Below are 23948 nucleotides of genomic sequence, written 5' to 3'. Positions count from 1 at the left end.
AGAGAACAACGATATGAGCGGCTTGTGGTCAGTTTCAAGCTCAAACTTGAGGCCAAATAATTACTGGTGCATTTTTTTCACCCCGTAGATGATCACCAGAGCCTCTTTTTCAATCATGCTGTGTAGGCCTTTTCAGCCTTGGACAAACTCCTGGATGCATAAGTGACCAGTTGCAAAATCTCCGATTCGTTAGCCCACACATCCAACCCCATATGACGACGCATCGCAAGCTAGCACTAATCGTTTACAAGGGTTATACAGGACAAGCAGTTTGTTTGAACACAACAGATTTCTGGCTTTCTTAAAGGCAGCCTCTTGTGAATTCCCCCATACCCAGTCGTCTCCCTTGCACAGTAGCGCATGTAGGGATTCTAGCAGGGTGCTTAACCCAGGTAGGAAATTACCTAAATAGTTAAGGAGTCCCAAGAACGACCGCAGTTCCGTCACATTCTGTGGTCGCAGCGCGTTCTTGATGGCCTCCGTCTTGGCGTCGGTGGGTCTGATGCCATCTGCTGCGATTCTTCTTCCCAAGAACTCGACGCCCTGTGCCAGGAAAACACACTTCGAGCATTTCAACCTGAGTCCCACACAATCCAATCGACTAAGAACCTCTTCCAGATTCTTCAAAGTGCTCCATGGTGTCCCGACCTGTAACTAATATGTCGTCCTTGACAACCACTGTGCAAGGAACTGACTTTAGCAGGCTTTCTATGTTCCGCTGGAAGATATCCGTGGCCGACCGAATCCCGAATGGGCACCAGTTGTGGATAAACAGACCTTTGTGCGTGTTGATGCAGGTGAGTCCTTTCGAAGACTCCTCCAGCTCCTGCGTCATGTAGGCCGAGGTCTAGTTCAGCTTGGCGACCGTCTTCCCTCCAGCCAGGGTCGCAATAGGTCGTCTTGGGTAGCGGGTACTGGCCCTGCAGCGAAAAACGGTTAATCATTACTTTATACTCCCCACAAATTCTAACCGTGCCGTCCTCCTTAAGTACCAGGACAAGCAGACTGGCCCAATCGTTGAATTCCACCGGCGCGATGATGCCTTCACATCGCAGCCTGTCCAGCTCAATTTCCACTTTTTCACGCATCATGTACGGTACTGCCCGAGCCTTGTGGTGGATGGGTCGCATACCGGGAACCAAATGGATCTGCACTTTCGCCTCCGAGAGGCTTCCAATGCCTGGCTCAAACAACGATGGGAACTTTCTCAGAACCTGGGTACATCGTCGATAGACGAAAGCGCTCGGATGTCGTCCCAGTTCCAGCATATTTTTCCCAGCCAGCTTCTGCCAAACAATGTGGGGCCATTCCCTGGCACAATCCACAGTGGGAGTTCGTGTACTGCTCCGTCATAGGAGACTTTGACTTCTGCACTGCCAATTACAGGGATCAGTTCCTTGGTGTAAGTCCTTAGTTTGGTGTGAATGGGGCTGAGCTTGTGTGCCTTTTTGCCCCTCAGCCTGTTGAAGGCTTTTTTACTCATTATGGACTGACTTGCCCCCGTGTCCAGTTCCATTGATCCTGGAATACCGTTCAATTCAACTTTCAACATTATTGTAGTGAATATGTGTACCCCGTACACTTCTGCCTCCTCCGTACGAGTCTCCAATTCAGCCTGATCCACAGTGGATCGATCTTCCTCTGCAACGTGGTGGTTGCAGGGTTTGCAGCTCGCCTGCACATTCGTTGGAGGTGTCCCATTGTTCTGCAACCATTGCACGCATAGTGCTTAAAGTGGCATTGTTGGGGCCGAAGATCACCTTCGCCACGCCAACAAGGTGTTAACTGCCTCGCATTAACAATTGATGGCAGACTCTGGGTCAACTAAGGTCAGGCAGCAGCAGCCGGCATGTACGTTCTGCCATATATATTTCTGCTCAAGACCGACGTTACTTTTGCACAGTACTGGCCAAAACTTCTTTACTCTGCGAAATCTGTTTGGTGTTGTCGCTGGTGGACATAAATGCCTGGGCTATCATTATGGCTTTACTTAGATTCGGAGTTTCTACAGTCAACAGTTTGCGAAGGATTGTCTCATGTCCAATGCCCAGTACAAAAAAGTCTCTGAGCATTTGTTCTAGGAATCCCTCAAACTCACAATGTCCTACAAGGCACTTTAGTTCGGCGACATAGCTCGCCACTTCCTGGCCCTCCGATCATTGACACGTGTAGAACCGACATCTCGCCATCAAAACGCTTTCCTTAGGATTTAGGTGCTCCCGGACCAGCGTACACAATTCTTCATAGGATTTCTCTGTCGGTTTTGCCAGGGCCAGGAGATTCTTCATGATGCCATAGGTTGTTGCCCCACAGACGGTTAGGAGGAGCGCTCTTCATTTGGTAGCGTTCTCGTCGCCTTCTAGCTCGTTGGCCACAAAGTATTGGTCGATTCTCTCCACGAAGGCCCCCCAATCCTTCTGAGAACTTCCCCAGGATACCGACTGGGACCTCATAGAAACGTTTAAAATTCTGACGGGTTTAGACAGGTTAGATGCAGGAAGAATGTTCCCAATGTTGGGGAAGTCCAGAACCAGGGGTCACAGTCTGAGGATAAGGGGTAAGCCATTTAGAACCGAGATGAGGAGAAACTTCTTCACCCAGAGAGTGGTGAACCTGTGGAATTCTCTACCACAGAAAGTAGTTGAGGCCAATTCACTAAATATATTGAAAGGGAGTTAGATGAAGTCCTTACTACTTGGGGGATCAAGGGTTATGGCGAGAAAGCAGGAAGGGGGTACTGAAGTTTCATGTTCAGCCATGAACTCATTGAATGGCGGTGCAGGCTAGAAGGGCTGAATGGCCTGCTCCTGCACCTATTTTCTATGTTTTTATGTTTCTATGTTCTTTGCATTTTCGTGCAGTTGTTCTTTACCTCGTCGCCAATTGGTACACTCATAATAAAGGATGAAACTGAGTACTGTGTACAATGAGCAAGTGTGACCTTAGCTCCTTTTTAATAAGACTCCAGAGTGCAGGTAGCTCGTGGGTGACTTGCTTATATACTGTGCTCCCAAGGGATGCTGGGATCCCTTGGGACTCCAACAGGTGGGTCCTCTGGTGGTCAGGTGCCATGCAGGTTACACAGGGTTAAACAAATAACAGTAGGTTTAATTATTCTGTTTGCTGCTACTCATCCTTATTCTTCCTGTCCTTTTCTTTCTCATCCTCTCATTTGTCTTTTCTCTGTTTTCTCCTACATGTATAGCTATCCCATAGTCCAGCATAATATTGGATGAAAGTGCATCAGAAAAAGTACATTTTTGTTGCTTCAGAGCCACGTTAACATAAGAACATAAAAATTAGGAGCAGGAGTAGGCCATGCGGCCCTTTGAGCCTGCTCTGCCATTCAATAAGATCATGGCTGATCTTCAATCTCAACTCCACTGTCCCCCCACCCCGATCTCCATATCCTTTGATTTCCCTAGAGCCAAAAAATCTATTTCAGCCTTGAATACACTCAACGACTCAGCATCCACAGTGCTTTTGGGTCGGGAATTCCAAAGATTCACAACCCTCTGAGTGAAGAAATTCCTCCTCATCTCAGTCTTAAATAGCCGACAACTTATTCTGAGATTCTGAGCCCCCAATTCTAGACTCTCCAGCCAGGGGAAACAATCTCTCAGCATCTACCCTCTCAGTATTTTATATGTTTCAATGAGATCACCTCTCATTCTTCTAAACTCCAGAGAGTTTGGGCCCAATCTACTTAAAAAAAAGTCCTTGTTGTGATAAAAGATTTTAGGTAATCTTCTGCAGTTTACTAACTCAAGATTAAGTTGGAGATTTTATATGAACTTGTATCTTAAAAATCCTATGAAGAATTGAGAATACCAGAATGTATAAAACAAGAACATTATGGTATATTTTGCTGTGTAAATTTAAAAAAAAACATATTTTCAAAACTCAAGCAAAGTACTGCAGATGCTGGAATCCTTGAAAAGTTGTAAAGATACAGCTCCAAGATCTTAATCCACTAGAAGGTTCTTCATAAGATGAATCAATCTTTTTTCTTCTATTTAATGATACAGGCCTGCCCGGATAAGTTTATTTTAAACTGGTTAATACCTCCATTAAAATAGAAGAGAGGAACTTAATATGAGCATCTTAAGCAGTTGTATGAAAATTTTGGCATCAGTGTTATCGAGCCTATGGTAATGTAAACTGTGACATTTTGCCTATTTTAAGTAGCAATAGATCATGGCTGATCTTCAACCTCAACTCCACTTTCCCGCCCGATCCCCATATCCTTTGATTTCCCTAGAGCTATTGAAGTAGCAAATAAAAATGAAGACAACAGTAACTTGCTGGTCACTGGCAGAAAGTGAGCAGAAAGCAGAGGAGGCTGCAGCTTCTTCTGCAGGAGGCTGCATGGATCTGCAACTGTCTGCTGGGAGAAGCTGAGCTTCCTTACACATTGTTTCTCTGTGAGCTTCGGGAAACTGAAACTCAGGCGACCCAATCCTTTCACAGGGTTTATAAACCCAGTATCAGTTTCCCGAAGCTCACAAAAGAACAATGTGTAAGGAAGCGCAGCTTCTCCCAGCAGACCCTGTGAGGAGGATTGGGTTGCCTAGGTCTATAAACCCTGTGAGGAGGATAGGTTCGCCTGCACATTTGCCTCCCCTATGTGATGCTCTTGACAGAACCTGCTGCAGCTTCAACATGCTCTCGTTACTGCTCCTGCTACTGGTGCTGCTGCTCATCTTGTGTCTATACTTGCTACTCCTATTCCTTTTCTTCCTAAAGTTGTTTGCTAGAATGATTCTCATCCTTCCTCTCGTTACTCACCATCCCCCGAGGCAAAGAATGAACTCCCCCAATAATTGCCAAAAGACCTCAGTCTTGTAATCACTCCTGAAGTTACAAATCCTTCCACAGCAATGAAATATCAATAACAGTAAAAGTACCGTCTAGTTTTGTCTGCAGTTGCTTTCCCCTTTAAATAAGTTATAATGAGTGACTTTAATATGCACATAGATTGGGCTAACCAAACTGGAAGCAAGACGGTGGAGGAGGATTTCCTGGAGTGCATAAGGGATGGTTTTCTAGACCAATATGTCGAGGAACCAACTAGGGGGGAGGCCATCTTAGACTGGGTGTTGTGTAATGAGAGAGGATTAATTAGCAATCTCGTTGTGCGAGGCCCCTTGGGGAAGAGTGACCATAATATGGTGGAATTCTGCATTAGGATGGAGAATGAAACAGTTAATTCAGAGACCATGGTCCAGAACTTAAAGAAGGGTAACTTTAAAGGTATGAGGCGTGAATTGGCTAGGATAGATTGGCGAATGATACTTAAGGGATTGACTGTGGATGGGCAATGGCAGACATTTAGAGACCGCATGGATGAACTACAACAATTGTACATTCCTGTCTGGTGTAAAAATAAAAAAGGGAAGGTGGCTCAACTGTGGCTATCAAGGGAAATCAGGGATAGCATTAAAGCCAAGGAAGTGGCATACAAATTGGCCAGAAATAGCAGCGAACCCGGGGACTGGGAGAAATTTAGAACTCGGCAGAGGAGGACAAAGGGTTTGATTAGGGCAGGGAAAATGGAGTACGAGAAGAAGCTTGCAGGGAACATTAAGACGGATTGCAAAAGTTTCTATAGATATGTAAAGAGAAAAAGGTTAGTAAAGACAAACCAGTCAGAATCAGGGGAAGTCATAACTGGGAACAAAGAAATGGCAGACCAATTGAACAAGTACTTTGGTTCTGTATTCACTATGGAGGACACAAACAACCTTCCGGATATAAAAGGGGTCAGAGGGTCTAGTAAGGAGGAGGAACTGAGGGAAATCCTTATTAGTCAGGAAATTGTGTTGGGGAAATTGATGGGATTGAAGGCCGATAAATCCCCAGGGCCTGATGGACTGCATCCCAGAGTACTTAAGGAGGTGGCCTTGGAAATAGCGGATGCATTGACAGTCATTTTCCAACATTCCACTGACTCTGGATCAGTTCCTATCGAGTGGAGGGTAGCCAATGTAACCCCACGTTTTAAAAAAAAAAGGAAGGAGAGAGAAAACAGGGAGTTATAGACCGGTCAGCCTGACCTCAGTAGTGGGTAAAATGATGGAATCAATTATTAAGGATGTCATAGCAGCGCATTTGCAAAGAGGTGACATGATAGGTCCAAGTCAGCATGGATTTGTGAAAGGGTAATCATGCTTGACAAATCTTCTGGAATTTTTTGAGGATGTTTCCAGTAGAGTGGACAAGGGAGAACCAGTTGATGTATATTTGGACTTTCAGAAGGCTTTCGATAAGGTCCCACACAAGAGATTAATGTGCAAAGTTAAAGCACATGGGATTGGGGGTAGTGTGCTGACATGGATTGAGAACTGGTTGCCAGACAGGAAGCAAAGAGTAGGAGTAAATGGGTACTTTTCAGAATGGCAGGCAGTGACTAGTGGGGTAGCGCAAGGTTCTGTGCTGGGGCCCCAGCTGATTACACTGTACATTAATGATTTAGACGAGGGGATTAAATGTAGTATCTCCAAATTTGTGGATGACACTAAGTTGGGTGGCAGTGTGAGCTGCGAGGAGGATGCTATGAGGCTGCAGAGTGAATTGGATAGGTTAGGTGAGTGGGCAAATGCATGGCAGATGAAGTATAATGTGGATAAATGTGAAGTTATCCACTTTGGTGGTAAAAAGAGAGAGACAGACTATTATCTGAATGGTGACAGATTAGGAAAAGGGGAGGTGCAACGAAACCTGGGGGTCATGGTACATCAGTCATTAAAGGTTGGCATGCAGGTACAGCAGGCGGTTAAGAAAGCAAATGGCATGTTGGCCTTCATAGCGAGGGGATTTGAGTACAGCGGCAGGGAGGTGTTGCTACAGTTGTACAGGGTCTTGGTGAGGCCACACCTGTAGTATTGTGTACAGTTTTGGTCTCCTAACTTGAGGAAGGACATTCTTGCTATTGAGGGAGTGCAGCGAAGGTTCACCAGACTGATTCCCGGGATGGTGGGGCTGACCTATCAAGAAAGACTGGATCAACTGGGCTTGTATTCACTGGAGTTCAGAAGAATGAGAGGGGACCTCATAGAAACGTTTAAAATTCTGGTGGGTTTAGACAGGTTAGATGCAGGAAGAATGTTCCCAATGTTGGGGAAGTCCAGAACCAGGGGTCACAGTCTGAGGATAAGGGGTAAGCCATTTAGGACCAAGATGAGGAGAAACTTCTTCACTCAGAGAGTTGTTAACCTGTGGAATTCCCTACCGCAGAGAGTTGTTGATGCCAGTTCGTTGGATATATTCAAAAAGGAGTTAGATGAAGTCCTTACTACTAGAGGGATCAAGGGGTATGGCGAAAAAGCAGGATTGGGGTACTGAAGTTGCATGTTCAGCCATGAACTCATTGAATGGCGGTGCAGGCTAGAAGGGCCAAATGTCCTACTCTTGCACCTATTTTCTATGTTTCTAAATATCACTCCTAAATGCAGATTCCAGCCTTCACTGTCAAGGATTGCCGATCGGGCCCACTCCTCGGGGTACTTCTGTTTTGGCATCCAAAAATTACATTGGTGTTCTAATCGCATCAAAGGATCCTGATTTGACTATCATTATTGGCCTACCACTGCGTTCAATTCACCTAACATAAAAACCCTTCTGCAGACATTGCGATGCATCAGGCAGAGGCAGAGTTACCTGGACACTTTGTTCCAGGAGGCAGTCACACCCCTTAGGTTAAGCAGTACTTTAGGGTTTGTCAATTGTCAGGGACAGGAGGGTGTGACTGCAAGTCAGGAAGGTATGGGGATCCAGGATATAGTGACGGAGGAGCCTCAGCCAAGGTACTTGCTGCCTGTACAGATGAGAACAATGACTGCAGGGAGGATGGGAAAACTGACCATGGCACCGTGGTACAGGAGGCCATTCAAGTGGGGAGAGTAAAAAGGAATGTGATAGTGGTAAGCAACATTATAGTCGGGGATAGATACTGTTCTCTGCAGCCGTGACGGAGTGTTCTGGAAGTTGTGTTGCTTACGGTGCCAGGGTTAAGGATATCTCCTCGCAGTTGGGGAAGAACTTGGAGTGGGAGGGGGAGGATCCAGTTGTCGTAGTGAAGTTCTGCGAAGGGAGTTTGAGGAGCTAGGATCCAATTTTTAAAAAAGAACCTCAAAGTAAATGTGGGTCCCTTACAGGCTGAGACAGGAAAAATTATAATGCGGAATAAGGAAATGGCAGCGAAATTAAACAAATACATTGGGTCTGAAATCGCCCCCCCCCCAGGTGAACGCATGCCTGTGGGATCCCCACAAGTTCTGAGTTTAGGTATGTGAATCGCATACGCCTAAACCCGGAACTTGTGATCTGTCAGATTTACCGCATCCAAAACTAAAGGGCCTCCGCGGGCGAAGATTTGCTTAATTCCTGCCCAGCGAATGTCGTTCAAATTCTTACAACTGGAAAAAACAGTCGTAAGGCATGCTTTTGTCAGTGTAACACTTTTAAAGTACAAGAACATTCCTTTTTTATAAAATAATTTCAACATTTAAAATCCTGTTAAATAGGGTAAATTTATTTTTAGACTCTTGAAAATATGTAAAAAAAAATAATTACATTTTTGTTTTAGATAATTAATTTGTGATTTATTCACAGAACACAGCACACACAGCTCCTAACATGGCAGGCAGCTCTCTCGGAAGCCTCTGGAAATCTGCCTGGTTCTGTTTAATGATTAACTCTGCAATTGCAGTACACAATACGTCCACATCCACAGTGTGGCACCACAAACATTACAAACTTACGGACATTACACTTCTCCCTCCTTAATGAAGAAGTTATTATAACAAACATCATACATAACTTTCATGATTATACATAACACAGGATATAAACTTGTTTTTTTCCATATTTAAAAATTTAACTTCACCACTTGTTTTCTGTTTTGAAGAGAGTACCTTCACTCTTGAACAGAACTTTCCAAACATGGTGTTGAATCTAAACTCATTCGAGGCTCATCCTGAGGAACGTTTTCCTCCACTGAATTTCCTTGATTTTCATTTGAACTCACTCTAACTTCAGGCTCTTTGTTTTCCTGACTCGGACTCAGACTTTCATTCTGATTCTCTCCTGGATTTGTTTCCAGTACATTGGATTTAGAATTTGCTACTGGTGTATCAAAACTACCTGATGAGTCAGAAATAATTGAATCATTCCCACCTTCTTCTTCCATGTCTGTCGGTAAAATATGATCAATATGAACAAATCTAACCTGTCCATTATCAAACATCTTGACCAAATATGTGCGAGGACCATATATCTTCACCACTCTTCCTGGAAACCACTTTAACCATTTATGGTGATGGTTCTTCACTCTTACCTTCTGGTTTAATTTCACATTTCTCTCTTTTACTCTACCTCTATCCTGATTCTCTTTCTGTCTGAATTGTGTCTCTTCCATGGACTGTGCCAAATTTGGTTTAACAACGAGAATCTGGTTCATGGCTGTCGTTTGAGAAACAACTCTGCTGATGTTCTACCAGTCATTGTATGAGGAGTATTTCGATATGTAAGCAAAAAATTAGCCAATTTGTGATCCAATGACAATTGTCGTTTCCTTGGATTTGGATCTAACATTTGTTTTATGAGGGCACGTTTTATAATTTGTACAGTGCGCTCTGCTGCACCATTCGAAGCAGGGTGGTATGCTGGAACCTTGGTATGTTTCACACCATTTTTGCTCGTGAATTGTGCAAATTCTTCTGAACGAAATTGTGGTCCATTATCTGAAACAATTTCTTCAGGGAGGCCAAACGAAGAAAATTATTTTCGTAAAATGTCCAATGTTTTACTTCTTGTTATTTTCCACATTGGAAACACCTCAACCCACTTCGAATGGCTATCAATCACAATGAACAATTCTTGTCCTTCTAACTCAGCAAAATCAATATGTAGCCTTTGCCACACCTTGGGAGGCTATTTCCATGGTACTGGTACTGGTGGTGGTTGCTTGCTTACCGATTGACATGTCGTACACTGACTCATGATGTACTCTATATCTTTATCAAGACCTGGCCACCATAAATAACTGCGTGCAAAACTCTGATAATTCATTCCTATGAATGAAGAATGGATGTGTATCTTTGTCTGTTACCTGGTTTGGCCATCCATTTACAATATATTCATGCAACTTTGACATCACTGGGTCACATTTAGTTGCTCTACCAATCTCTTCAGCTGTGACTAGCAGTTCATCAATGTATGAAAAATAAAACACTTCTTCCCTATCGGGTGTAACTTGTGATGGGGAAGGCAATCTAGACATTGCATAAGTATTACTGTGATCAGCTGATCGTCTGTATTCAATATCATATATTTATGCTGACAAAATCAAAGCCCATCTCTGCATTCGGGCTGCAGCTAATGTTGGAACTGGGGACTTTGGATGGAGGATTACTGTTAAGGGCTTATGGTCCATAACGATGGTAAACTTACGACCAAAGAAGTATTTGTGAAACTTCTTGACCCCAAAAATTAATGCCAAAGCTTCCCTTTCAATTTGCGCATAATTACTCTCACTGGCACTGAGAGTGCGTGAAGCAAAAGCAATTGGTCTCTCCTCCCCACTATTTAATACATGAGAGATTAGTGTTCCAACTCCATATGGCGAGGCATCAGATGCTAGCTTAATCTCCTTAGATATGTCATAGTGAACTAACATGGTGCTCTCTACCAATTTGCTTTTACACTCCTTGAATGCTGTATCGCATTCTTTTTGACCACTTCCAATGGACCTGTTTTTTCAAAAGTTCATTCAGTGGATGTAATACTGTCGCCAAATTTGGTAGGAACTTCCCATAATAGTTCAAAAGACCCAAGAATGAACGAAGTTCAGTGACATTCCTGGGAGTGGGTGCATTTCTAATTGCATCCAATTTTTCCACGGTTGGATGTAAACCATCTTTGTCTACCCTGTATCCTAAGTACTCCACTGAGTTTTTAAATAACTCACACTTACGAGTAGCTCTGTGCGTCTCTAGCCGTTTGAGGACTTCATTCAATATGTTATTATGAATTTGCCTATTTGGTGCTGAAATTAGTATGTCATCCAAATAACATACTACTCCTTCAATACCTTGCAAAATCTGGTTCATCACCCTTGGAATATGACAGGGACGGAAGACATTCCAAACGGTAGCCGATTACATTTTATAGGCCTAGATGAGTATTTATAGTCAAACATGACTTGGACTCCTCATCTAGTTCAAGCTGTAAGTAGGCATTCGTAAGATCCAGTTTTGAGAAGATCTGACCACCTGTCAGTGTTGTGAACAAATCTTCTATATTCGGCAATGTATTGGGGACATTACTCTCTAGAACCTGGTTTACCGTTACTTTATAATCACCACACAATCTTACCTTCCCATCAGACTTGGGTACAACAACAATGGGTGCAGCCCAATTACATCGATCTATCTTACAAATAATGTTCTCAGTCTCTAGTCTTTTGAGTTCTTGCTCAACTTTCTCCTTGAGTGCATATGGTACGGAACGTGGCTTGTAGTAAACTGATCTAGCGTCCTTATGTACCCTGACATTCGCCTTGAAGCCTTGGATCGGACTGCCCATTTCACAGAACACCTTCGGATACTTCTTGATAACCTCATCCGTTGATGAAAATCTCGCTTCCACACAGAAAATCTTACTCCAATCCAGCTTCAGTGAGCTCAACCAATTTCTTCCTAGTAAAGCCGGCTTGTCTCCTTTCACTACTATTCGAGGCAAGTTCTGAAATTGATCTTTATATTTCATCGGTACGGTGATACGACCTACCACAGGAATTTTCTCTGCCGAGTAGCCTCGCAGCTCTATCTTGGATTTCTCCAGTTGAAAATCACGCAATTTGTCGAGGTACAGCGATTCCGGTACTACACCGACGGATGCACGCGTATCAATTTCCATTGGTATCTTGAATCCCGCAACATCTATGTGGATTTTGATGCTTTCCGAATCGCTGTCCATTAACCTCGTGCTCCTGATGACGTGTAACTCTAACATCTCCTCGTCCTGTTGTTCTTCCATGCTATGTTGTCTCTGGGGATTTCTACTCATAGCTTGAACGCTGGACTCGTAGCTTTGAAAGCTGGTTTACCCTTCAGTCGGCATGCCTTCGCAAGATGCCCAGTCTTTCTGCAGAAAAAACACTCTGCTCAAAGTTGTCCATACATGAAGGCAATGTGTTGTTCCAGGCACCTATAGCATGACTTCGACGCTCTGTTTGAATTTCCAGTTTCTGAGACTTTGGGCCCCCACCATCTTTTACTTTGAACCTGCAGGTGATTTACCTCGGTTGACTGACGACCATAATTATTACTTAGTTCTTGGGAATATTGAACGGTCATGCCCATCGACCTCGCTGTCTGACAAGCAATCTCAAAAGTCAAGTCATCCATCGTCAATAACTTCCTTCTGATCACATCCTTTTTCACCCCACAAACAAAACGATCCCGTAATGCTCGGTTTTGAAAGTTTCCAAAATTACAGTGCATCGATAGCTTTTTTAATGCTATGATGTAATCACTGATACTTTCATTAGCCTTTTGATACCGAATCCCGAAACGATAGCTTTCAGCAATTTCTAACAGTTTGGGGTTATAGTGCTGCTCCAGCTTCGTTAAAATCTCTAAGTGTTGTGTCCTTTGGCTCATCAGGCACAAGCGGATTTACAAGGATTTCGTATAATGCCGGACCTGCCTCTGATAAGAAGATCGCTTTCTTGCGTTCCAACACAACCAGTTTCTGGACTGCATTGTCTGGAACTTCGATTATGTTGTTTGCAGTGAAATACATTTCTAGCCGATCCACATACGCTTTAAAACGTTCCCGGTCGTGTCTATATTCCCCCAAATGTCCTGTTACACCTGCCATTTTAATCTTTAGCTGTTCACACCATGTGCTGTACTTTACCTCAGATTTTGTAGCTTTTTTCCAAAGATAGAAACGTCCAAAGTCTCTGTCGGCTGGCTGAATCCTTCACCAACAAAATTTAAGCTTTAAATCATCCAAAAAATCCCATCCTCATCGCAAAATGTGATATATTCACAGAGCACAGCACACACAGCTCCTAACATGGCAGGCAGCTCTCTCGGAAGCCTCGGAAATCTGCCTGGTTCTGTTTAATGATTAACTCTGCAATTGCAGTACACAATACGTCCACATCCACAGTGTGGAGCTACAAACATTACAAGCTTATAGACATAACATAATTAAATTCCATTTTTATTAATTTTAAATATGTGATTATTTTTTTTTCAGTTATTTTCAGTGTTTCTGTGTTTTTAGTGGTATTCCCATTCATATTTATTGTGGTTCCGTATATACGGAACTCACATCAGTATGAATGGGGACCCCACTACTCTGATAGGTTGGGCTGGCCCACGTGATCCCAGCGGCGTGGACAAACCGCTTAAGTCCCTGGGATACATGGGCCGCTACGCAGGCCTATGAATAAACCTCTGGGAGCACCAGGTGCCTTCGTAGAAATTTTTGCGATCAGAGCCATCCAACTGCAATTTCGAGGTCTTTGTGTCTGCCTTCACAGAAGAAGACCCCAAAAAACTTGCCGGAAATAGTGGCGAACCAAGGATCTAGCAAGAATGAGAAACTGAAAGAAATTAATATTAATTAAAAAAATAGTACTGGATAAATTAATGGGACTGAAAGCCAATAAATCCCCTGGACCTGATGGCCTACATCCTAGGGTTTTGAAAGAGGTGGCTATAGAAATAATGGATGCATTGGTTGTCATTTTCCAAAATTCCATAGATTCGAGAAAGGTTCCCGTAGATTGAAAGGAGGGAAGAGAGAAAACTGGAAACTACAGCCCAGTTAGCCTGACATCAGTAATACGGACCCGGGAAGGCATCGCAAAAGCAGATTTTCAGCGCACAATGCTGGAGCTTGACAGATCCAATGCATCTCCACATCCAGGACAAGATTGCGGTATTTACCCATATCGTGCCCAGTGGATGTCCTGAAAACTCTATGCCTGATAAAAGCAGGCCGCATAACCTACTTTTACATCGTAAGAGTTTTAAAACACTTAAAACAAAAAATTAAATTAGAAAAACACATTTTATTTTTAAAAACCCTGCCCACTAGGTTAAATTTATTTTAAAGCATAATTTAAAAAACTTTTTTTTTAATTGGAAAAATATATATTTTTAATAATACATAAATAACTTTAATTTAAATTAATGTTAAACATGTATTTTTTTTCTATTTTTATTAATGTTTTGTGTGTTTGGAGGGGTGGGGGGGTTCTCATTCATAATAATGGGAACTCCAACTTAGAGTTCCCATTATTATAATGCGAACATACTTTACCTGGATTGGCTGCCCAGAGCTTTGTGACTGCAGCTCCAGCCCTGCACACGTCCAGACATGCACACGCTGCGATGCGCAGTCAGTGGAGGCCTCAGGATCGGTATCTCTCGTGGGCGCAGCAGCTTCAGGTAAGTGCGCTTCTTTTTTCTAGAATCCAGTCGAATGCTCGCGGGAAGGAGAAACCGGGATTTCAGGATCAATATATAACAATGATTTGGATGAGGGGACCAAATGTAATATATTCAAGTTACCTGCTGACACAAAGCTAGGTGGGAATGAAAGTTGTGAGGAGGATGCAAAGAGGCTTCAAGGGGATATAGACAGGCTAAGGGAGTGGGCAAGAACATGACAAATGGAATATAATGTGGAGAAATATGAAGTTAGCCACTTTGGTAGGAAAAATAGAAAAGCAGAGTATTTTTTATGTGGTGAGATATTGGGAAATGTTGGTGTTTAAGGGACCTGGGTGACCTTGTACACAAATCACTGAAAGTTAACATGCAGGTACAGCAAGCAATTAAGAAAGCAAATGATATGTTGACCTTTATTACAAGAGGATTTGAGTATAAGAGTAAAGATGTCTTACTGCAATTCCATAGGGCCCTGGCGAGACCACACTTGGTGTATTGAGTACATTTTGGTCTCCTTACCTAAGAAAGGACATACATGCCATAGAGGGAGTGCAATGAAAGTTTATCAGACTGATTCCTGAGATGGGGGGATTGTCCCATGAGGAGAGATTGAGTAGACTAGGCCTATATTCGTTGGAGTTTAGAAGAATGAAAGGTGATCTCATTGAAACATACAAAATTAATAGGCTGAAAATTGGGGTCGGACGCTTCCTTCGTACGAATGCCTCTAACCCGAAAAAAATCTATGAAACTACCTGTTGGTCCTGGAGGAATGTAGGATTACGGTCTGAGGCCTATATTCTCTAGGGTTTAGAAGAATGAGAAGTGATTTCATTGAAAAATACAAAATTCTTACAGGGCTTGACAGGGTAGATGCAGGGAGGATGTTTCCCCTGGCTGGGGAGTCCAGAACCAGGGGTCACAATCTCAGAATAAGAGGTCAGCCATTTAGAACTGAGATGAGGAGAAATTTATTCATTCAGAGAGTTGTGAATCTTTGGAATTTTCTACCCCAAAGGGCTGTGGGAGCTCAGTCATTGAATATATTCAAAACAGAGATCGCTAGATTTTTGGATATTAAGGGAATCAAGGAATATAGGGATAGTGCAGGCAACTGGAGTTGAGCTATAAGAACCTACAAGGCAGCAAGCTATCTTAGATCTGGTCCTGTGTAATGAGACAGGAAAAATAAACGATCTCCTAGTAAAAGATCCTCTCGGAATGAGTGATCATAGTATGGTTGAATTTGTAATCCAGATTGAGGGTGAGGAAGTTGTGTCAGAAACGAGCGTACTATGCATAAACAAAGGGGACTACAATGGGATGAGGGCAGAGTTGGCTAAAGTAGACTGGAAACACAGACTAAATGGTGGCACAATTGAGGAACAGTGGAGGACTTTTAAGGAGCTCTTTCATAGTGCGCAATAAAAATATATTCCAGTGAAAAAGCAGGGCGGTAAGAGAAGGGATAACCAGCCGTGGATAACCAAGGAAATAAAGGAGAGTATCAAATCAAAGACCAATGCGTATAAGGTGGCCAAGGTTAGTGGGAAACTAGAGGATTGGGAAAATTTTAAACAGCAAAGAATGACTAAAAAAGCATTAAAGAAAGGAAAGATAGATTTCGAAGGTAAACTTGCGCAAAACATAACAGATAGTAAAAGCTTTTACAGATATATAATACAGAAAAGAGTGACTAAAGTAAATGTTGGTTCCTTAGAAGATGAGAAGGGGGATTTAATAATGGGAAATGTGGAAATGGCTGAGACCTTAAACAATTATTTTGCTTCGGTCTTCACAGTGGAAGACATAAAAACCATGCCAAAAATTGCTGGTCACGGGAATGTGGGAAGGGAGGACCTTGAGACAATCACTATCACTAGGGGGTAGTGCTGGACAGGCTAATGGGACTCAAGGTAGACAAGTCCCCTGGTACTGATGAAATGCATCCAGGGTATTAAAAGAGATGGCGTAAGTTATAGCAGATGCATTCATTATAATCTACCAAAATTCTCTGGACTCTGGGGAGGTACCAGCGGATTGGAAAGCAGCTAATGTAATGCCTCTGTTTAAAAAAGGGGGCAGACAAAAGGCAGGTAACTATAGGCCGGTTAATTTAACATCTGTAGTGGGGAAAATGCTTGAAGCTATCATGAAGGAAGAAATAGCGGGACATCTAGATAGGAATAGTGCAATCAAGCAGACGCAGCATGGATTCGTGAAGGGGAAATCATGTTTAACTAATTTACTGGAATTCTTTGAGGATATAACGAGCATGGTGGATAGAGGTGTACCGATGGATGTGGTGTATTTAGATTTCCAAAAGGCATTCGATAAGGTGCCACACAAAAGGTTACTGCAGAAGATAGAGGTACGCGGAGTCAGAGGAAATGTATTAGCATGGATAGAGAATTGGCTGGCGAACAGAAAGCAGAGAGTCGGGATAAATGCGTCCGTTTCGGGTTGGAAATCGGTGGTTAGTGGTGTGCCACAGGGATCGGTGCTGGGACCACAACAGTTTACAATATACATAGATGATCTGGAAGAGGGGACAGAGTGTAGTGTAACACAATTTGCAGATGACACTAAGATTAGTGGGAAAGCGGGTTGTGTAGAGGACACAGAGAGGCTACAAAGAGATTTGGGTAGATTAAGCGAATGGGCGAAGGTTTGGCAGATGGAATACAATGTCGGAAAATGTGAGGTCATCCACCTTGGGGAAAAAAAAACAGTAAAAGGGAATATTATTTGAATGGGGAGAAATTACAACATGTTGAGATGCAGAGGGACCTGGGGGTCCTTGTGCATGAATCCCAAAAGGTTAGTTTGCAGGTGCAGCAGGTAATCAGGAAGGCAAATGGAATGTTGGCCTTCATTGCAAGAGGGATGGAGTACAAAAGCAGGGAGGTCCTGCTGCAACTGTATAGGGTATTGGTAAGGCCGCACCTGGAGTACTGCGTGCAATTTTGGTCACCTTACTTAAGGAAGGATATACTGGCTTTGGAGGGGGTACAGAGACGATTCACTAGGCTGATTCCGGAGATGAGGGGGTTACCTTATGATGATAGATTGAGTAGACTGGGTCTTTACTCGTTGGAGTTCAGAAGGATGAGGGGTGATCTTATAGAAACATTTAAAATCATGAAAGGGATAGACAAGATAGAGGCAGAGAGGTTGTTTCCACTGGTAGGGGAGGCTAGAACTAGGGGGCACAGCCTCAAAATACGGGGGAGCCAATTTAAAACCGAGTTGAGAAGGAATTTCTTCTCCCAGAGGGTTGTGAATGTGTGGAATTCTCTGCCCAAGGAAGCAGTTGAGGCTAGCTCATTGAATGTATTCAAGTCACAGATAGATAGATTTTTAACCAATAAGGGAATTAAGGGTTACGGGGAGCGGGCGGGTAAGTGGAGCTGACTCCACGGCCAGATCAGCCATGATCTTATTGAATGGTGGAGCAGGCTCGAGGGGCTAGATGGCCTACTCCTGTTCCTAATTCTTATGTTCTTATGTAAGATCAGGCATGATTTCATTGAACTGCAGAACAGGCTCGAGGGGCCAAATGGCCTATTCCTGCTCCTATTTCTTATGTTCTAATGTTTTTAATGGCACCGGCAGGAGCATCAATGGAAATAGGCCAGTAAGTCTTTCCCTGTGATTTTATACGTGGCCATACTGCCCAGTTTCTGCCGGACGTCAGTCCTGGAAATTCAGCCCTCGGTGAGGTCAGGATGGGGCTCGGTTTTGATACCTTCTACAGTCCTTGGACTGCAGCGCAATGCCAAATTCATACCAAGTTACAAAGAGAGACTCTTTGTAACATTTGACTTGCCAAATTTTCATGCAGTTCTCAAGCATTTCTGAAGCTGCTTGCTTTGGTGGGACGTGTGTGTTGGAGGTGGGGAGAAAATACAAGAGATGGCACCTTCTGCAGTCAAATAGCTGGCTAGCACTTGCTTTCTAGGTTCACACAGAAAGACAGGCTACTTGGTTGAGGTATGAAGAAACATTTGGGGAACTATATCCCAGCAAAAATGAGTCATTTCAAGAAAGGAAAAATGCACAGCCGTGACAGTATAGAGCACAGGTTTGCGCCTTTGGTTTCCCACATGGTGAGTTACAGAGCACCACTGGAAAAACACATCATTTAGCCCAGATAACTTATAAAATAACAGGGGAAAGTAACAAAAAAATGAGTAGAAAATAAAGTAAATGGTCATATTCTGGCATTACCTCATCATCTTTTATTATAGACATTTAATAATCTTTTATTTTCCACAGCAAATTTCATGATGTACTGTCTATAAATAAAATCAAATATCTGTTGGAATAAAGAGCAATTTGTGACAAGACAATTTGCCAGCTGGCTAAACAATCTTATTCCTGTATATTGATAATATTGTACGCTAACCACTAGGCAAAAACTTTAAACCTTTGTTCCTAGAATGATATTACCATAGTCTTGGACAACATTATTGGAAAGGTGAGGGAAAAATCTTTGAATGAAAGTCATTTTAATCACAGAGGAAGCCCTTTGGAGACAGAAAATTGCATTTGGACTATCTTGGATTTTCCATTGGCCTCATTCTGTCATTCCCTTGACTTTCAGAGAAAAGCTAATGCAGAGTGAATGAATGAATAACCCCTATGCTATTGCCAGACAGCAGATGCAGAATTCAGTTTTTACAGCATTGGTGCAGTCTTTCTGTTAAAGTAATTCTGAGCTGACTGGCCCTTTTGGCCACCAAAGAATACCAATACTGCTGTTGTGATCAAAATACTCAGTGATTTTAATTGAATTGTACAGTCATTTACTATGCATCAACAGAATATTTTACAATTATATGATTTGCCAATTGTTTCATTCATATAAAGAATTGTTTAGGCATGGCATTTTTGTGCTGAGTGTGCTAAATATTTTGTTAACTCTCTAAAAATTCTGTAGTACTGCCAAAGATAACCTAATTTTGGAGACTTCCAAAGCATTGAGTTGTTTCAAAAGCAAGTTGAGAGTGGGCTGCTTTACATTAATCCTAATTTTCCTATTATAATGTAATTAAATACTATTTTATAAAGTATATGCAATAAAAAATGAAATGAATAATTTATTGTGTAAAATGAGTTCAGTAATTATTTCCAGCCAAATATGTGAAATAGTGATGTGGTGGCCTCGTTTGTTAGCTAGGTCATTACTTAAGAAGTGATGCCAGGATGCATCATCTGAAGCACCTTCTCGTAACTGTTGGTGAATACTAAAGTGACACATTTTGAGGTCAAATTAAATGCTATATAAAGTAAGAAACTGATGTATCTTTGACTACTGATTCAAATATTGTTAGAATAAAGCCCTTTTTTTTACCATCACGGGCTTTTGAGTTTGCTTAGATTTTCATACAATACAACCAAGTAATCAAGATGACCTAAGTTCATGTGAGGCAGAATCCTTTCAAGTGATTGTCAGCTGTCAACAATGACCAGAGGGAATGTAATATTGGGAATGGTTGCTGAGCTATATTGATCATGCTCAAGTTCAGCTTCAGCATGGAGCTAGCAGGTGGATGCCAGCTGTGGCCAAAGGCTATTTTGGATGTAATAGATTGACAGAAATGCCATGAAGCTCTCCAGAGTGAAATCGCGACATAAGTTGCCTTTGTTCATTTAACAGCAGTGAATGTTTTCATCTTAACATTAGGCATGGGAAGCATGTTTCTTACATAAACTAACAAACTGTACTAAGGGTGTTAACAAAATGTGAAAACAGCCTAAGTTATCCAGGTTCCTGGAACCAGACTGTTGCCTAATTACTATGCTTTGAAAGGTGTTGATCTGTACAACATAATTAGTCTTCCAAATAAGTGAAAGTTCGTAACAATTTTATTTTCCATCTTTCATACAGATGCAAGACAAAAGTCTACCAAGATGATCTTCCAGACACAAGCGTCGTCATTGTTTTTCATAATGAAGCCTGGAGTACGCTGCTTCGTACAATTCACAGCGTACTTATTCGTTCCCCCAAAAAGGTACTTGCAGAGATTATCCTAGTGGATGATGACAGTGAAAGAGGTAAAAATCATTTCCTTTACATAACAGTAAATATTGTCATGAGAATATCATTGTAACAAGGAAACAATTCTTCTTTTTAATTTAATATTTAAAGTTGGCTTCATATAACAGATGAGCTTATTATTTGGCCTATTATATTTGAGCCCATTTAGATACTAACTAAAGGCAAAGGATAGTAGTTGTGATGCACATTGTACACAGTTCAGCATTTGCTCCCCCTAGGCTGAACTTCGGTTAGGATGAAAATTTGACAATCATGCAATGTGATCAACCCTGTGTGTGCTCTATTGAATCTAATTTGCTTCAGTTTATCTCATGGTTTTAACGACACATGTCGTATTAGCATAGGTTTTCTGCCAGCCGCCAACAGATTTTGTGGTGCTAACTGGACAAGCAACAACTCCATATGGGTTGGAGATCTGTGATGCTGGATCTCTGCCCACTTTACTGCTGCCCCATTTTCCACCATCCTTTCTCACGCTGGCTGCGTATGACTACATTATACGGCACCGGCCAGGCACCGAAAATTGCGCTCAGCAGTCTCCCACTGGCCACCATCGAGGGGGCGTCGGAGCAGAGTACCGAGATGGTCATGGCCATTGAGGCTTTTGACACTGTGGGCTCCCCCATCACAGCCCGCCAGATCAAACTCTGGACCAACAGCGACCCCTTCCTATCCATGATAAAGAAATGTGTCCTGACTGGGGACTGGGCACCCGCACACAGGGCGTGCCCCGAGGAAGTCGGGCTGTTTCATTGACGGATGGATGAACTCTGCCTGTTATGGGGCAGCCAGGTAGTCATGCCCCAGAAAGGAAGGGAAGTGTTCATCAGGAAACTCCACAGCGAGCACCCTGGCATCGTGTTAATGAAGGCCATTGCCCGGTCATACGTGTGGTGGCCGGGGATTGACTCAGACTTGGAACACTGGGTTCGCAGGTGCACGACGTGTGTCCAGCTGGGCAATGCACCCAGGGAGGCCCCACTCAGGCCATGGACACGTATTCACGTTCATGGGAAAAATGTTCCTGATCGTTGTCGATGCATACTCTAAGTGGATCGGGTACATCATATTGAACTCGTCCACTGTGGATAGTCTGTGTACGGTTTTCGCAACCCACGGCTTGCCGGACATTCTGGTCAGCGATAATGGCCCATGTTTTACCAGCCATGAATTCCAGGGGTTTATGTCGGGCAATGGGATCAAGCACGTCCGGACAGCGCCGTTCAAGCCAGCCTCCAATGGCCAGGCGGAACGGGCGGTCCAAGTCATAAAGCAGGGCATGCTACACATCCAAGTACCCTCCCTTCAGTACCACCTATCGTGCCTCCTGCTGGCCTACAAGTCCCGGCCGCGCTCGCTCACGGGAGTCCCGCCAGCGGAACTCCTCATGAAATGCACGCTCAAGATGCGGCTGTCCCTTTTTCATCCAGTCCTGACAGACATTGTTGAGGGCAAGCGCCAGTCCCAAACCGAGCTCCATGATTGAGGCTCAAGGGGGAGGTGTATAGAAATAGATGACGTGGTATTTGCTCTTAACCATGCTTTGGGACCCAAATGGCTTGAGGGCACCGTAATTGGCAAAGAAGGAAACAGGATCATGGTGGTCAGACTCAACAATGGGCAGATATGCCGCAAACACTTCGACCAAGTAAAGACAAGGTTCAGTGCAGACACGGAGGAACCGGAAGAAGAGCATGATGAGATAGCACCCACACCACTGCCAGCGCATGAGCAACAAAGACAGCCCTCAGCATACACAGTCCCTGCGGCCAGCCCGGACAGGCCGGAATCACCTCAAGTGACAGAGACACGTGCTGAGGCTCAGCCACCAGAGCCACAACTGCGGCGCTCCACGAGAGAGCGCTGACCACCCGATAGACTTAACCTCTGAAACTAAAAGACCTAAGGGGGGAGGTGATGTCATGTATTTCACCATCTTGCAATGACTATAAGTATGTAACTGTAACTCATGCATATTGTACCTGTACCCTTGTAATGCACACCCTGACCACAGGGAGTGAGCTCCTCACCTGGGCTTCCAGGTATAAAAGGGGAGGTCCCATCCAAGATCAGCACTCTTTAGTCCTGGGAATAAAGTGAAGGTCACAGAGTGACCGTGTCTGATATATCCATGCCTCGTGTAAGTTTGCAACAAAGTGCAGAGACGCAACAAAATTCATCAGCGTAAGATTTCTCTTAGGAGTGACAAACATTTCATCGTATAGTTTGCTGACAGGTGATAGGGGGTTACAGCAGGAAGTGAATCATTGTCTCAAAAATCTGCAGCTGTTGTATACATCATGGGCTAGACTTTCCAATAGGTGGCCATCGCCGCAAAAAATGGGCCTTGTTCCAGCGATGTAGGACATCTCAGCCTTACTGATCGCTGGAACATGGCCCATTTATTGGGGGGTGATTTTCCACTCGGCCTTAGGCCGGCGATGTGGAATGGGTGATCTGATTTATCGGTGATGTCACGTTTGCCCACCGAACGAGGAAGTCAAAAGCTTCCCTAGCAATGGGCTTCTGGGCATGTGTGGGAGGTCAAGGGGTGGTCAGGGGTCATCCACACATGCGCAGAAGGCACAGGGAGGGGCAGAGAGAGAGAGGATAGAGAGAGTGGAGGAAGGCAGAGACAGAGAGGAGCGAGTAGAGATCATTTATGTTGGATTGTTTAAAATGTTCATTCATAGTTAGGGAGGGGTGGGTGGGTCGGGAGGAAGGTGTTTGAAAAGAATTCTGTTTGCAATAAATTTTGTCAATGATTTTAACAACTGTTGTGCATTCTCTGATAAGGTTAGTTAACTTAGGCATTTTAAATAATTAAACATCTTTATTCTCTTGTAATAACATTACTTAAGTTAAGCATTAATGCAACTGCTGCACTACAAAAGACAGGCCAGTGCAGGCAAGGCTAAAACTTAACTCAACGCAAATGCAATTTTTGTATAAATGTAAATGTGATGATCCCCAATGTAAGTTCATGCAAAATGTTCCTTTATCAGCTGCTGACACAACAGCTTTGCGGCCGCATAACTCCCACGGGGTACTGTTCTTCTGGGAGGGGAGTGGTTGGACCATGGCTACATCGCCAGGCTGGTCCTCCCTGAGGTCCTCACCAGCCTCCTCTTCCTCCTGCTCCTCCTCCTCCTCCTCCTTGTCTTGCTCCTCGCCGGCTGGCTCTTCCGTCTACCCTCCTTCTGGAGGTGGATCTGCAGCCCCATCTGGCATTTGTTGTCCTCTCCTTATAGCTAGGTTATGCAACATGCAGCACACCACAATAAACTCAGCGACCTGGTCAGGGTGGTACTGTAGGCTGTCACCAGAATGTTCCCGGCATCTGAAGCGCTGCTTTAGGATTCCAATTGTCTTTTCGACGATGTTGCGTGTCACTATGTGGCATTCACTAA

General features: G+C 43.5%; 1 protein-coding gene across 1 annotated transcript in view; it reads left to right on the top strand.

Annotated features, from left to right (window-relative positions):
* galnt13 (polypeptide N-acetylgalactosaminyltransferase 13) overlaps positions 1-23948 on the top strand; it is an 899812-nt gene that overhangs the window by 482165 nt on the left and 393699 nt on the right. Inside the window, exon 4 of the mRNA XM_070875629.1 lies at positions 20368-20534. Within this exon, the coding sequence (XP_070731730.1) occupies positions 20368-20534 (167 nt within the window). The remainder of the gene's footprint in view (positions 1-20367; positions 20535-23948) is intronic.

This window comes from Pristiophorus japonicus, chromosome 3 (assembly GCF_044704955.1).
Source record: "Pristiophorus japonicus isolate sPriJap1 chromosome 3, sPriJap1.hap1, whole genome shotgun sequence".
NCBI classification, from domain to species: Eukaryota; Metazoa; Chordata; class Chondrichthyes; family Pristiophoridae; genus Pristiophorus; species Pristiophorus japonicus.
This window is presented reverse-complemented; position numbering and strand designations above follow the sequence as displayed.